The sequence below is a fragment of the Indicator indicator genome, chromosome 4 (genome assembly GCF_027791375.1).
Source record: "Indicator indicator isolate 239-I01 chromosome 4, UM_Iind_1.1, whole genome shotgun sequence".
Lineage (NCBI taxonomy): Eukaryota > Metazoa > Chordata > Aves > Piciformes > Indicatoridae > Indicator > Indicator indicator.
The window spans coordinates 44,055,859-44,072,044 of NC_072013.1; the positions used below are offsets into that span (position 1 = coordinate 44,055,859).

At 39.4% G+C, this 16,186-nt stretch overlaps 1 protein-coding gene across 5 annotated transcripts in view; it reads left to right on the plus strand.

Moving 5' to 3' along the window:
- Nucleotides 1-12,575, plus strand: part of NPAS3 (neuronal PAS domain protein 3) — a 644,607-nt gene extending 632,032 nt beyond the window's left edge. For 4 of the 5 annotated variants that reach the window (XM_054400275.1, XM_054400276.1, XM_054400277.1 and 1 more), the window contains 3 exons: nt 4,957-5,104; nt 8,443-8,570; nt 11,266-12,575. In XM_054400275.1, the coding sequence (XP_054256250.1) occupies nt 4,957-5,104; nt 8,443-8,570; nt 11,266-12,575 (1,586 nt within the window). The remainder of the gene's footprint in view (nt 1-4,956; nt 5,105-8,442; nt 8,571-11,265) is intronic. The other variant, XM_054400279.1, reaches the window with a different exon arrangement.
- Nucleotides 12,576-16,186: the final 3,611 nt, after the last annotated feature.

Consider the following 16,186-nt stretch of genomic DNA (forward strand, 5'->3'; position numbering starts at 1 on the left):
GTATTTTCACCAGTTACAAGGAGCCTCTTTGTGAAGCTGTGTGAATATGTAAGATGATCTCATCATTTCCTATTTGCTCAATACTTACCTGAATACGCAATATAGTGTAGCTTTTAAATGCATATGCACATGACTAAAATGTCCTTTTGTACCAGACTTCCCTAAAAGGCTGCTTTTGATACCCAATTTCTTCATCTCCTCTTCAAACTGAATTAAGCTACTTCCTTCTTTTCAAACACAACTCACTATTTAGAAGCTTTGGCTTTGATTCCTCAGAACAGCCTTACAGGAAGAAACTATGTTCTTTTGCTTTTTGTAACCATATTCCTTAAGACAAACTTGCACTGATTTATTTTGATTTTCTAACAGAAATAGGTTCCTGCAAAGAACACTGACTGTTTCTTCTTCTTCCACCCCCCACCCCCCTCCTTCACTCCACTGCTACAAGAATATTGCTGTGTGCAAAGCTACTGCAGTAAACTGAAATCCCTCTGTTGGGAAATGTGTACATAGCAATATATTCATACTCTGAGAAATAAGTGGGATTTTTTTATTATTATTATTTCATAGCATGACGTACTGTGCATTTCTTGCATGCTAGCCACTGAATTCAAATTGACTAACTAGGTAATGTTTCAGCAAATTTTAGTCAAGTTTAGCATCCACCATTTTAGGGAACAGATCTGTGCATCTCATATAAAGATTACTAGTTTTGAAACATTAACCCTCAATTATTCCCTTTGATTAAAGGGTTTATGTGTGTGTGTGTGTGTGTCTATATATATGTCTCTCTCTCTCTCTTTCTCTCTCTCTGTGTATATATATATATATAATATATATATGTAAGTGTACAATCCAAGCCTGTGTAACTTCAGTCCCACAAGCCTTTCCATTGATGTGATGAAAAGTCTCACTCTCCCCTGTACTGCACCATCTGCCAGGCTAAGTACTCCACGTATAGTCCAACTATTAATTTAAAACTCTGTGCATTTCTTAATGTACAAAAAATCACAGAATCGCAGAAACACTCAGGTTGGAAAAGACCCTCGGGATCACCAAATCCAACCCCAAACCCTACTCTACAAGGTTCACCCCTAAACTATATCCCCAAGCACCACATCCAAACCACCTTTAAACACAGCCAGGGTTGGGGACTCAGCCACCTCCCTGGGCAGCACATTCCAGTGCCTGACCACTCTTTCTGTGAAAAAATACTTCCTAATGTCCATACTTCCTAATACTTCCTAAACCTACCCAGTCATAGCTTGAGGCCATTCCCTCTTGTTCTATCCCTAATTACCTGTGAGAAGAGACCAGCACCACCAACTTCTCCACAATGTCCTTTCAGGCAGAGAGTGATGAGGTCTTCCCTCAGCCTCATCTTTTCCAAACTGAACAGCCCCAGCTCCTTCAGTCAGCCTTCATCAGATTTATCTTCCAGGCCCCTCACCAGCTTCATTGCCCTCACATTGCAGTCACACCAGCACCTCCACATCTCTCTTTTATTGAGGCACCGAAACTGGACAGAATACTCGAGGTTGTGGCCCCACCAGCACTGAGTACCAAGGGGACAATCACCTCCCTACTCCTGCTGGACACAGCATTTCTAATACAAGCTGTGATGCTTGTATCAGAAATGCTGAACCCTGATTATCAGTTAGGGATTTGCCTGAAGTTGCGGTATGAATATGTTCAGGATGTGGTCCACATGGACTTACTTTTTCAGAGGTTTATGCTAAGCTGAAATGCATGGTCTGGGACTAGTAATAAAACATCACTTCCTAAGCAGAGCTTACAGTGGACGATTTTTTTTCCTTCTCATTTCTTCTCAAAAATCAGTAACTTTATTAATGGACTCTCTGTGCCTCAATAACTGTATTACTCAATAGCAGTAGGTTATCAGTAAACCAGATAATTTGCCTTCCTGATGTGTCCTTCTAGTTGCTTTTCTAAATATGCCCATCTAATTTCTGTGTTTCAGCTTTGTAATACCAACAGTTACAAAAATATCATGAATTAGAAAACATTTTCAATTTTTTTTTTTTTTTTAATTCTTTCATCATGTTGGGAAATCTCTTCTCAAGCTATAGCAGGAGCTTTCAAAACTGGCTTAGGGGTGCTTAGTGCACTCTCAAAGGATATAAGAACCAGATTTAGCAGTACAGCACAGCTGGCCTGCTGGACAATCTCTTTACAGAGAGAATTTTTATATTGAATCGTGGGACTTTCTTCAGAGTGTGGCCCACAAATCTCTTGTATGAAACATGCTTTGGGCAGATGCAGGAAGGAAAATCCTTTCTGTGTGGTAAGATTTCTGAGCTGACCAAATAAGAGTAGGAATTTGCAGGTAGAGGAACTTTACAGAAATCTCATTTTCAAGACAGTATTTCAAATATTCTTTGGATGTACAGTAATTTTGGGACCTGAACTCTTAATTAGATGGCTTGTATGCGATTCTGATGCACTGAACTCTATTTCTTGAAAAAGCAAGCACCTTTTCCTTCAGAAATAACTTTTAAGGGGTTAATTTCCCCCCTTTTCCCATAGTTCTGAAACGACTGCTCTGTTCAGTTCATGACATTGACTATTCCAGTGGTGCAACAACCAGTATCACAGGTACTGAAGGAGGAAGGATTTGTCCATGATGGAGTGGATTTAAAGTATTGAGGGATCTGGGTCCTTATAGCTATCACTATGCAGAATTGCAGTGTGCTCTTCAGTCACTGGCTGGTACCTTGACTTTCAAATGTGTGTGCGGGCAGTTGTGAGGATTCATCCTTTTGGTATTTGTATAGAATGATAAACTCCTCAGAAAGAAACTATTCTAAAGAAGACAACAGTATAATTAGTAGATGCAAGTGCAGAAAGGTTTTCCTAGTTTCTGCACAAATGTGAGTGTTCGGGTTTCCAGAAAGGAGACAATATCACTCCAGACTTCCAGGCTTATCAGTTGTACTGTCAGCTGTTAACAGAGTATTTTGAATGTTCTGATTTACTGAAATGGAAAAGCATCCTGTAACCAAAGCTTACAGCAGTGCTTTTCTTCCCTTATTCTCCTTAACTGATAAAGTTGCACTAATTTATATGATGTCCTCTGAAGTAGCAGTACAGCACTGGTTAGACAGAAATGCTGGCTAGTCAGTTGTTCATATTTTATCTTTATTCTACTGTATAATGAGGTTTTGAAGCCAATTAAGTTATTATAGCAGAATATTTAGAGCTTGGAATACAAAAATGAACATTTAGGGAAACTCTGCTAGAAACAAACCTACTTAACTAGACCCAGTTAACAACTAACTCGACCAAGTTAACACCAAGACCCAGATTACAAATACTTGGCCTCATTAGAGCTGAACACTTTACCTTCATTTTACATTGCACTTTTTTGCATGCATTTTTTAATTCAGCTGTTGAAAAATTGAGTGGGAATTGGAGGATCTCTCCAAGGTAAGAATGCATCTGTGTTTGTATGGCTGCCTTTGTAAATATCTTTTTCTCTAGATGTCTGCTGTACACGGATTTAGCCATAGATACATTCATACATATAATCAGGGGTATAGACATTTGGTTAACTTGAAAGCTCCAAAGTGTCGTTTGTCACATTTATGGCAGGAACTTTAACTGCCTTAAATACTTATTCTTTTCCAAAGTGACTTTTTTCTTTTCCCTCTTAAAAAAAAAAAAAAAAAAAAAAAGGAAAAGAAAAAGAAAATGTACTTCATGAAACTATTGTATATGAAGCACTTATTAGCCGTAATTAAATGGACAATATGAATTTACTACGTCTTTAGGACTCTGGCTTGTTCTGGTTTAGAGCAAGATGATTAATGCAAATACATATTACTTGAGATAACCATTTAGCAGCTAATTTAGCCAAATTTATTACAGCAGTTAGAGGTTTTTCATTTTAGCAGACGGAGACAAGGACATGACAAAAGCAGGTGGTGTCTATGAATGCACACTGCCCTCTAGTGGCCAAACCTTTGCGGGTTTGGTGAGCACTGCGGAGAGAAAAGTGCTCCAGTAACAATAGTGCCGATTTTGGATAGTGTGCTGCTCCCTTCCACTAAAAGATTTCCATTTCATCCCCTTCTCCTCACACTGAAACCAAATCCGTTTCAGCTGGGTGATATTTGGGCCAAAGTATTACTTTGAACGTCTGTATTTTTAAGCCTTCTTGCTGTGAGCATTTAATAACACCGTTTCACATTACTGATTGCTTTTACTTGTTTCTCTCTTTCCTTGCAGTTTTCAAACATTGGAGAGAGCTGTCACACTTTGGCTCCAACCAAGCCATTCTGTGCCTCCCTTAGGCCTCTTTCTCAGTCTGTTGACTTACTTTGCCCTGGTAGAAAGTAAATTCTCCCAAGACTTTCCCCCCACTGACCAGTGAAGATTTGGTTCATGTGAGAACTGTAAATTCTGTTTGACAAGATCAAAGAAACAGATGTATAAGTTCAGTGGTTGATATTGCCTGCAATAAGGAGAAATGATCAAAGCAGCAGGGGTAGAGTATCTTCCCAAACCTTTCAAATATCCAGACTCTCAAAGAGGTCTACCTAGGAGCTATGAATAAATCACATACAAATTTGCCTCTTTTTTCCCCCTTTTTTTCCTTTTCGCAGTTTGACATTGAGTGCATTGAAAATGTCCATGCAGTAATATGTATTTTGTGAACCACAGAGAGTTGTAGCTCTTTTTGCTTTTCTTCTTCCACTAGTTTCCAAAAAAAAACAGATTAAATTACACTTTAGAAACTTGCCAAGCATACAGCTAGTTGTGCTGACCTTCAGATCCTGTTTGTCAGCTCACTGGCACGCTGCATTAAACCTAAAGGAAGCCAAGTATCTTCTGCTTATACTTGTGCTATGTTGTACAATGGAGATCATGTAACCACAGTTCTAACCTGCGCTGTATCTTGTTTCTGTTTTGTTTGGTTGGGTTTTTTTTTGCCAGTGCTGAATAAGGGTCAATGTGTAACAAAGTATTACCGCTGGATGCAGAAGAACGGAGGTTACATCTGGATACAGTCTAGTGCAACCATAGCTGTCAATGCCAAGAATGCAAGTGAGAAGAACATCATCTGGGTCAATTACCTTCTTAGGTAGGTCTTCCAGTCCCTCCTCTCACTTGAACTGCTGTCTCTGTTGCTTCTCACTGCTAGTGAGAGGTTTAGGGAAAAAAACAATTACCTACTGGTGAAAGTTAAGGAGAAGAAATTTTCATATGGTCCACCTCAAAACCACTGCCATTTGATTACATTGCTTGAGACATCTGTCATATCTCAGTACACTGGAATAGTTTTGAATTGTTATGCTGCCTTAGTCTTCAAATAAATCATAGAATTGTCAATCTTGGAAGGGATCTCAGGGATTATCTAGCTCCAAGCCCCCTGCCATGGGCAGGGACACCTCACACTAGGTCAGGTTGCTCGGAGCCCCATCTAGCCTGGCCTTAAACACCTCCAGGGATGGGGCTTCTACCGCTTCCCTAGGCAACCTCTTCCAGTGTCTCACCACCCTCATGGTGAAGAATTTCTTCCTAACATCCAAATAAATCCTCTGCCATTTTATTGCATGCCCCCCTGCCCTGAAATCCACTCAACCCTGAGCTTCAAGATAAAGTGATCCAAACCAGCTTCCAGTAGTTGTGTTATAAAATCTGATGTGGAATGTTGGACACTGGTTTATTTGGTTATTGAAAATGCACACTTCTGGAATGCTGCAAAAATTTGGTAAGAAGGGTGTTTGCCAGGTTCACTCCAGAGAAAGGAATTTTCTCAGGAGAAAAGCCTTGAACTAATATGTTGCTCCTGTGACCATCAGCCAGTATTCACACTGAAGAATGCAAACTAGGATTTAAAAATAAAAGTAGCAATTAAGACTATTTTAAACTGTCAGAACTATTTTAAACAGAAATAGTTGCAATAACTTCAATGAAAGGCTCTTCCCCGAGAAATTCTTTTTCCAAAGCCCAAGTATTTCTGAGCTCAAGGGAAAACCAACAGTCACTGAGAAACAGTGAATTACAAACCTGACCTTTCTCATCTGAAATACATTCTGCTTTGTGAAAATGTTCAATAAGATTGGGGGATTTTCTGTTTTGTTTCAGAGCAGAACAAACAAATAAAATTTGAAGCCTTGAGATTGTCATGAAATGCAATTGTCATTTTCTGGCCTGTTCTCCTTTTAAGTGGCTTGTCATGGTTTGTTATGTTCCCTTTGATGCCATGAAAGTTCAAAATCATGTCTAGGGGTTAGATTGTGACTTATTATGCCAAGTCCAGCAAGCCCTGAAGACACTATGCCTGCCTAAACTTGCATGTTGAAATACTTTTGATTCCCCTTTTGGGGAAGAAAAGGAAGCAACCCCTGACAGGAGGGCATTGAGGGATACTGTGGGAAAACTTCCACAGCAGCAGCTGTGTGTTCATTTGGGCTGGCATGTTTCTGTCCTGCTATGATTGAACATGGACATTTCCGAATACATCCTCATCCTGCTACTGGTTTTTGTCTCTTTCTGCAAGAATGAGGCAGAACATAGCATTTCAAGAGGTCATCTTAAACCTGCCAGGTCTGAACTGAAAGCACAGCTTTACTGCCCCAGTTCTAATAGGGCTTCAAACTGCCCAGAAATGTACTCATATTCTAGCTGGAAAAGTGGTCCATAAGAATTATAAACAGTTGCCTATGTACCTAACCACCCCCACCCCCAAAAAAAAAAAAAAAAATCCCTCCCCAAAAATCCCAAAACACAACCAACCAAAGCAGTGCAAAGCAGTGCAGTCTTCCCCCATGTCTCCTTCCAGAACTTGATTTTTCTGCTATATTCCCTTCACTGGTCTGTTAGACAAAGATTAACTTCTCCACTGAAGTTGTATTTTTATAATTTAGATTTCTCCCGTTAGTGGAATCCACAAAAGATCCAAATGTCCAAATAATATTTTAATGACAGATCAAGGCATAATTATGTCTACTCTTAGCAGGAGTACTGGTCTGTATACATTTCCATGCATTAGAAAGTATGATTCAGCTGTCTGTAAAAGGATAGACTAATTATAGTGACAGGGAGGATTAATGCTGTTCTTGTTCTAGCAACTTGTTATTCACAGTGTGAAAGCCCTCAAACATCTTTCGCTTGGAGGGGGCAAATTTGGGGACTGCCCTGGGATGCAGCAGAATAAAGTCACTTTGTCAGGACGAAACCATAAAGATGATAATCATAAGAACGGCGTTTAAGTGTGAACTGTGTGAACTCCGAGTTTTCACAGCACCCTGTAAGAGGCTGAATGTGGGCACTCTGTCTTTGTGAGAGTGTGTCAGTCACCCCCAGCGCTGCTTCCTATTGTTCTGCACAGGATTGTGGATTTTCTGCTCTATCACCAGGCTGGAATTTGAGCTGCACAGAAATGCTCACCTATTCAAAAACGACTAAAGACTTTGTTTATTTTCAACATTCCTGTGCCCCTTACGTCTAGCTGTGTCTGTTCCCCTGCCTTTGCACAGGGTTAGAAGAAAAGCACATTTTAAAGGGTACAAACCAAGATGCTGGTTTGAATTTTGGTTTGGTTTTTTTTTTTTTTTTTTCCCTCTGGTAACGTAGCTTTTTTACATTGCAGTCATGTTCATTGCTAACAAGTCACAGGTGAGCACCACATGAGCAGATGAAGATATGATTATAATGGGTGTGTTGACAGTTCTTTATCCCTAACATATGCATCTTAACACGCACATGTGCATCTGTCATATAGGGTGGTTGCTTTTGGGTTCTCAGTGATGTCGATGCGTGTGTGCAGTGTTTAAAAATCCATAACCTTTTTGATCTATTTTTTTTTTTTTGCCAAATTCTTTTGAGAAGTGGTCATCTTCTCTAGCCCTAACTTAGCACCTTCTTACTAACTTTATGTATGGTCTGCTTGATTAAAGTGTGGAAAACAGGAAGAGTGAGAAAAACAGGTATTGAAAAGGCTCTGTAGAGGTTGATAGAGAACATTGTTGCAGAGATAACTCTAATAGGAATTGCCGGTGGGAGAGAAACAGATTGGAAAAGTTAAAACACCCTCTCTGTCCTTCCAGGCACAGTAATGGGATCGAAAAAGAGATATTTTGTTGTTGGATGATTACACAGTGTAGCTTTTCTGTTAGATATCACACAAGCCGTGGTGTCCCACTTCAGTAAGAATGCTTTGATAGCTTTAAAACTTCACCCAGGTCAAATGAGTTTTAGTATCTGGTCAATACAAGTATTTGACAGGAGTATTAAAATAAACCTTCATAAAATCCCTGCTGGGAAGCTCTGAAGAGCAAAAAATGTATGTTTCTGTGTTTGCTCTATTCTTCTTATTTATGTTCTTTGTTTCTGAACTTTGATATAAAAAGAGGGGGGAAAAGCATGAAACCGCAAATCATCCAATTGTGTTTATATTTGCTGTCTCCTCTTCAGTAACCCAGAGTACAAGGACACTCCAATGGATATTGCGCAACTTCCTCATCTGCCAGAGAAAACCTCAGAATCCTCGGAGACCTCTGACTCTGAGTCGGACTCAAAGGACAACTCAGGTAACACACATGGTGTGCCTTTCACACCTGCCAGAGGTTCATATTGCGAGAGCCACATGGTGGGCTTGCCATTTGCTTTTACTTCTCAGGGATTGTTCCATTATAACAGGAAGCAAAGCAAAACAAAACCAAACTGAAAAACACCAGCAAAATCTTTGCATGGCCTGCATTTCCTCAGTATCTCTCTCAACTCTGTGCAAACCAGGTATCGTGCCCTATGCAGAGGACCTGGGGATTGTAGCTGTTGAATATTATTCTAGTTCTTATCATTCCAGAGTAGGAATACATTCTAAAGATAAGTCTCTACTGTCAGTTTTTATGACCCTTTTTCCTGTATATATACATTTTTAAGAGTCTCACTAGGGAAGGAGTGAAGATTGCAAAATGTGAGGGCTTATTTTAGGTTAAAAGAATTGTGTTTTTTTAGAAGGTGTGGGTTCAAGCACTTGTTTTAAAGCTCTTTAAGTTTGGGTCTTCAGTTGTTTTTTTACAAGCTAAACGTACTTGTCAAACTCCATGTGTAAATTAAGCGTACAGATGGTCCAGTGCACAGGTGGTTCACACATTCCCCATTACTTTTAAAAGGGGTTACCTAGGCACGGGTACAGATCATCTGGCTTTGAAAGGAACATCATTTCCAGTGGCCCAAAAAGTAAGGATGTTACTCTGCTGTAGTATGCAGTAAATATGTATATGATCTTTCTCTCATGTCTATGATAACGACCAAAAAAAATCTGGAGAAAATCGATGACAGTGACATAAGGAAAAGCAAGAAGAGGAGCAGGCCTCATGTTATATGATCTGGCTGTTCTCTTTCATGTTTTGCCTTTATTCATTCTCTTTTGTCAGCTTGTTTTGATGGTTTAAGTCAATATTAGGCACCAAGGCAGGCTTGTTGCCCACCATCCTTGGGAATCTCTTCACCTATTCCCAGTGCTTCCTTTATGTATTTTGTTGCCAAATAGTCAGATAGCAGACATGGGGGAGAACAGTTTGCATTTCCCATGTGCACTCTTAAGTTTCTCTAGGTGAGAATTGTATGTTCATTCAGGACTCCAAAGACTGATGCAGAGCAAGAGATCACTTTTAAAAGGTGCACAGATGTCTACATCTCAGAAGAAGGTGTCTGGTAGTCTGGAAGACAGCAGAGGCAGTGGGTTGTTTTCTTACAAAAATTTAACTAGAAATGCCAAAGGCCCTGAAATTGGAGCGGCATCCTGGATGAAATCAAGTTCAGTTCAAGTTCTGATAGAATCCTAGGCAAATTTTGTGCAGTTTTAGATAACCTCACTCTAAGCCCACTCTTGACCATCTAGAAACCATGGCCTTAAAAAAAAATCTTTAAAAAATTCAAAATATTAAAAAATATTTCTAGGAGGAATTCAGCCCTAAGTGGAAGGAAATGCTGGATGAGATTGAGGTGTTTGTGGTTGTTACTTTGCCTCCCACAGGTTTTATTCTTCCAAAAGGGAGGTCTCTCTGTTACTGATGACTCAAGCAAGAATCCTTCTAAGTGGATTGCGAAGTGCATTGCCCTGAATCCTCAGAGAGCTTCCCTGTCAAGCCCACCTTCTCCAGCAGAACTGGGAAACTGTTTGCTCTTGACATGGCTCCAGGGGTAACCAATCTTTAGAAGAAAACTGGCCCTTCCTCTCTTCCCCTAAACAAGTGTATTGAAAAGGGCAGTACTTGGCTCTGATGAGTGAAAGAACATCTTTTATTTCCCAACAAAAGGATTCTGGCTAGTTTGTAAAAGATGAGGTCTCCTGAAGCCCTTCATGATCCTTTCAAGCATAGTATGATAATAGAGCATATTCAGCTCAAAGCTGCTTTGGCTGTCTTGAGTCCAGGGGGCTCGAGTGTTTATTGCATCTGTATTAGAATTAGGTAAAAATCTAAAGCACAACTAAATGAATTCAGGCAAGAAGAGTGACAGCTTCTCAATGCTGGAGCTGGGCTATTTTCAATGGCCCTTAGATGACTTGGATCAATCAAGAATTTAATTCTCTGCCTGAATTTCTTTTTTTTCATTTGCTGCCCTTCAGGGGAATATGAGAAAACAGTCTAACAACGTAGCAAAATTGTTTTAAGTGGTTTATTCATTCAGAGGTATACACGTATGACCTGCTTCTCCTCTCAGACAAGAGGAAATCAGCAGTAATTCCACTGAAGTCAGAGACATTATGCCACTTTGAAAGTGGCAATGGTGAGAGGAAAATGAGATGAGAGGACTAGAATCTTCATTAGTAAATAGTGCTGCACCTGGATGCCTGCCCACTGTAGGAGAACACAGATGTGAAAGAACAATCACCAGAACAGAACAGTCATAATGGGATTGTTCCCCGACTCCTCTTTGGATGACACAGCTACAATGCCTTTGTGCTCACAGTTGTCAACATTACTCTTGTCCAGCAAGCAGATGAAAAGACCCCCCTCAGTCAAGGTGCAGGCCATGTGGCATAGGCTTTTAGTGCATTAACAGTCCTGAGCCAGAGAGACTGATGTGGAACAAGGCTCTTCCAACACAGTGCTGCGTAAATTGTGGCTCTACAAAACAGAATGTCTTTTGCCAAAAAAAAAAAAAACCAACCAAAAAAACACCAAAGTTTAAACCAATCAAATCTCATTGGTACATAGAAATCTGGACATGGGTTGTAACTTTATATTCCTGTTGCTAATGGTTTGTTTCACTTTCCTTTTTCTCCAGAGGACAATGAGAACTCAAAGTCTGATGAGAAAGGAAACCAGTCAGAAAACAGTGAAGACCCTGAATCTGACAGGAAAAAGTCAGGAAATCAGTCGGATAATGAAATGAACTGTAATGATGATGGGAACAGCTCCAGCAACCAGGACAGCAGGGACAGTGATGATAGCTTTGAAAACTCTGACTTCGAGAATCAGAAGGCCCCTGAGGACAGTTTTGGCACTCTTGGCTCTATGCAGATCAAGGTGGAGCGCTATGTTGAGAGTGAGTCAGACTTGCGGTTGCAGAACTGTGAATCACTGACCTCAGACAGTGCCAAGGACTCAGACAGTGCAGGGGAAGTAAATGCTCAGTCTTCCAGCAAACATCAAAAGAGGAAGAAGAGGAGAAAAAAGCAAAAGGGAGGCAGCATGATCCGGAGAAGGCTGTCAAGCACCTCAAGTCCAAACGGACTTGACTCAGCTTTGGTGGACCAGCCGCAGCTGCTCTCGTCACCAAACAGTGCCTCAGTGCTCAAAATTAAAACAGAAATCTCAGAACCTATCAATTTTGATAATGATAGCAGTATTTGGAATTACCCACCTAACAGGGAAATCTCAAGGAACGAATCACCTTACAGTATGACCAAGCCCCCCAGCTCCGAGCACTTCCCTTCCCCACAAGCCAGCAGTAGTTTACATGTCTCCATTCCAGACTCCGTTCTCACCCCGCCAGGGACTGAAAATACTGCCAGCCGCAAAACTCAGTTCAGCACCTCATCCAGCTCAGCCTTGGCTCCTGTCTCCTCTGACCCTTTGTCACCCCCGCTTTCAGCATCTCCACGGGACAAACATCCAGGAGGTCCCACAGCGTCCAACTCTTTGTTGTACACTGGGGATCTGGAAGCCCTTCAGAGGTTACAAGCAGGCAATGTGGTGCTTCCTTTGGTTCACAGGGTAACGGGAACCCTTGCTGCGACCAGCACTGCTGCTCAGAGGGTCTACACCACTGGCACTATTCGGTATGCTCCAGCTGAAGTTACTTTAGCCATGCAGGGCAACCTTCTCCCCAACACCCACGCTGTTAACTTTGTTGATGTTAACAGCCCCAGCTTTGGGCTGGATCCTAAAACACCGATGGAGATGCTCTACCACCACGTGCACCGACTCAACATGTCGGGACCGTTTGGAAGTGCTGTGAGCGGGGCCAGCCTGACCCAAATGCCTGCAGGGAATGTGTTCACGACTGCCGAAGGACTGTTTTCCACTCTTCCATTTCCTGTGTACAGCAATGGCATTCACACTACACAGACTCTGGAACGGAAAGAGGATTGAAATATGACCACATACTGTGTTCAGTGTTATACTCTGAGGCATAGACTATGTTTTAATTTAGACCTTTAATTCTAGCACTTTGAATTTGAGCAGGTCAGCTTATTCTCTCAATATGATGGTCCCCATTTCATCTCCTTTCTCTTTAACTTGACTTATTCTTTAATGTAAAGATATTTTTTTATTTTTGCCTTCAGAGAGTCGAAGTACCAGTTGCCTGCCATTTTGTCTTCTTCTAAGATGTGTGTTTTTTCCTTTGCATCTTTATTAAGATGCCTTTAATATGTGTATGCCTCTGCCATAGAATACTCAGTGTTGTGGTAAAGAGATTTTAAAGTGACAACCATTGGTTTTACTTCAAAATGATCTTGATATGATCAAGATTAAAAGAGACAAGCATAAACAATGTGCCCTGTTTGACTAAGTCAAATGAAAAGGGGTTTTTGTTCCTAATTCCTTTAAATAGGGGATAGTATTTTAGAATTTTATGCAGAGTTTAATTCTCTTTTTATGGTTAAAATTTTCTTACTTGCACATAAAATAATTTGGGTTCTTAAAAAGTTAATTTCTGGCCTGTGACTAGAATGTTAAAAAAAAAAAAAAGTTGGACTAAATGTTAATTACTGAAACTTTAACTTAATTTCTAAAACCATGGTGCTATCATTTTTTAATCTGTAATGTCTTCATACAATATGCAGCTTGTGGGCTGGGTTTTTTGGAAAGAATGTGTTCCGTACTGGTCTAATAGTCGGGTGCTGCAGTCTCCTTGGTTAGTTAAGACAAAAGCCCTCATTAACATTTGCTGCAGGACTTTAAATTTTTTACCTCCAAACTAACAAAGCATAGCCTCACATCAAATTTAAATGGGTCAGGAAGCCTTTTGCAAGAAAGTGCTTAGGATTAAAAAAAAAAAAAAAAGGAAAAAAAAGACAAAAAAACTCAATTTAATTGACGCGAGGAGCAGTTTCTTAGGTGCATTTGTTTTGCTTTATTTTTTTTCTCAGTGTAACTGAGGCTAATTTTACAACAGCAAATAACACTTCAGAGTTAAAAAAAAAAAGAGAGGAAAAAAACACAAAAAAAAAAAAAACAAAACCAGAAGAACTATTTAACATATTTTGTTTTGTTTTTTTCATTTAATATTATAGAGGGAAGGTTGTACATTTCTTTTTGTTTCTTGATTTGGGTATTTTGTTTGTTTGTTTGTTTTACCTTATTTCTAGTGTTGAAACCAATATGTTTTAAAACTAAAGAATGGGTTAATAAGCTTGAAATAGATAACTACAACTGAAAACTGCACATTAAGTAAAAGAAAGGAAATCTCCTATTTTGTCTTTGTTGCCAGAAATCACAGTGTAGTGTCAAACACTCCAAATGACTGTCAAATATAAATTCTTCTTCCACTCCATCTTTGGCAGCTGTTTGTTAAGGCATCTAATAACAGATGTGAGAACTGTAATGTGTACAATGTGTAAGTGTCCTTGGCTGTCAGTCCCATTGCAGTTTCAATGTGTGTTACTATATGCAGTATATACTAAGCTAATGTAGTTGTTTTGTCCTTTGTCTTCTCTGTGCTTTATCTCTAGTCCGGAGTGGTAAAGTCCCATTCCTGCAGTCCTAGTGAACCAGTGATTCTTGGGGGTTAGTGGTTTTTGTGTGGTGGCCTTCCTCTGTAATGTCACCTTATGCTGCTTCCACTGTCTGTATACCTTTTAATTTCTGCTGTTGCTTTGCTGTTGTGTATTTTCAAACCTCTCTCTCCCCCCTCCCCTCCACACTTCCCCCCCCCCTCCTCTTTCTCTCGCTCTCTCGTTCTCTCTTCTTCACTCTCAGAGATAAAAGACTCTTAACTAGCTCAAGGTTAATGGAGCCATTTTTCCCACAGAGGAGTTCTGGGTATGACTTACTCTTCCAGTGTACCCCACAACGCACTACAGAGTAATGCTCAGATCTATTAAGCAAATTGACGCCATATAGCCTCGGTTGTTAACATTCCCAGAGTCCCTTGTGCTCAAACTGGAAGCAGAGGGTGCATTTCTTTGGTTTTCTCCCAGGTAGCCTGGCAAAGTACTATGTAGAGCAATTACCAGTGAGATAGGAAACGGTTTTAAAAGGCCAACCAGCGTTGTTTTAAAAAAGGGAACTGAGCTGGCAATTGTCATAAATATATGCTTAGGTGTGCAAATGCTCGTGTGGTAACTCAGCTCTCTTTTGGATTTGTGAGCGCTCGCTGCGCTGAGTCGATTCCTGCAGCAGCTTTGAATTTGGGAAGTAGGTCCAACCCACGGTGGAGTAATAGAGAGAAAAAAAAAAAAAGAAGAGAGAGAATGGGATGCTGCACATTTAATTAATGAGCTTCTAAAGGTTCCATTGGAAGGATTTAAGTAGGTCTAAAAAAGGGTGAGAAAGCCGATGGGGAAATTCAGAGTTTAATTTTGGAAGCTCTACTCTAGCTATGGAACAATCAAAGGAGTGCACCTCTCAGCTACAAAAGAAAAAAAAAAAAACAAACAAACAAAAAACAGCTAGACAGCTGTTGTTGTTTTGGGTTTTTTTTATAAATGTTTCTGTGTTGTGTCAAAATGATTTCTGGTGATTTAAACTAACAGATAATCACAGCTGCTGTCTAAGATCCATAGTGTTTAAAATTACAAAATGAAAAAAAAAATTTCATTACCTGTGAAGACTGTGTCTGTGTTTTTAACTATTTCTTGTACAAATATATGAAATCTTTTATGAGGAGACTGGTGCCAAGTAGCTGAATAATGGGGAAAGGGATTCTGTTCGTATAAATCTTAGCAGTGTTACCAACTCTACAATATAAAAAAACAAACAAAACAAAACACAATTAAAATGTTAAAAAGTGACAGCTATGGTACATTTATTTTGTGTTAAGCTAACCGAATCTAACTTCTTGAGTGCCTGGCTTATTTGAAACATTTTTTTCATTGATCATTGATAATGCTGCAAATCAGAAATGTACATACTTCATTTACAACAGGGTTCTTTTTATACTTTTGTAGATTCTCATACATGTCATACATGGTTGTCTTTATGTAACTTAATTTTTTTTCATCCCGCAGGTGCCATTTTCATAATAAACTTCTCTTGGATTTGTTACTATCTGGCATCATTTCTTTTTGCATATAACCATCCTGACTAATGAATGCTAGTAGTATTTGTTTGAGCAGGTATTTGTTAATTGTTTGTTTAAAAAAAAAATAAAGATAAAAAAAAAGGAAAAAGAAAGAAAAAAAGAAAGGAAAAAAAGAATGAAAAGAAAAAAAAAGAAAGAAAAGAAAGAAAAAAAGAAAAAAAGAAAGAAAAAAAATTTAAAAAGAAAAAAAAAAAGGAAAAAAACCAAGAACAAAACATAACCAAAAATCAAAGAGGATAAAGCTAGATTTTATTAACGCTTGCAAAATGAAGAAAAGAAGTTGTCAAGATGTAGGTTAAGAATGCTAATCCAAATACTACAACAAACTTGCCACCATCCTAAATTCTCAGCTACCCCAACTCATTGTCATATTGAGCATTTTTATGCACATTATCAAAGCTGAATAATGGACCTGCAACATTAACCACTATGGAAAGTGTGCATTTTTTCTTGATTA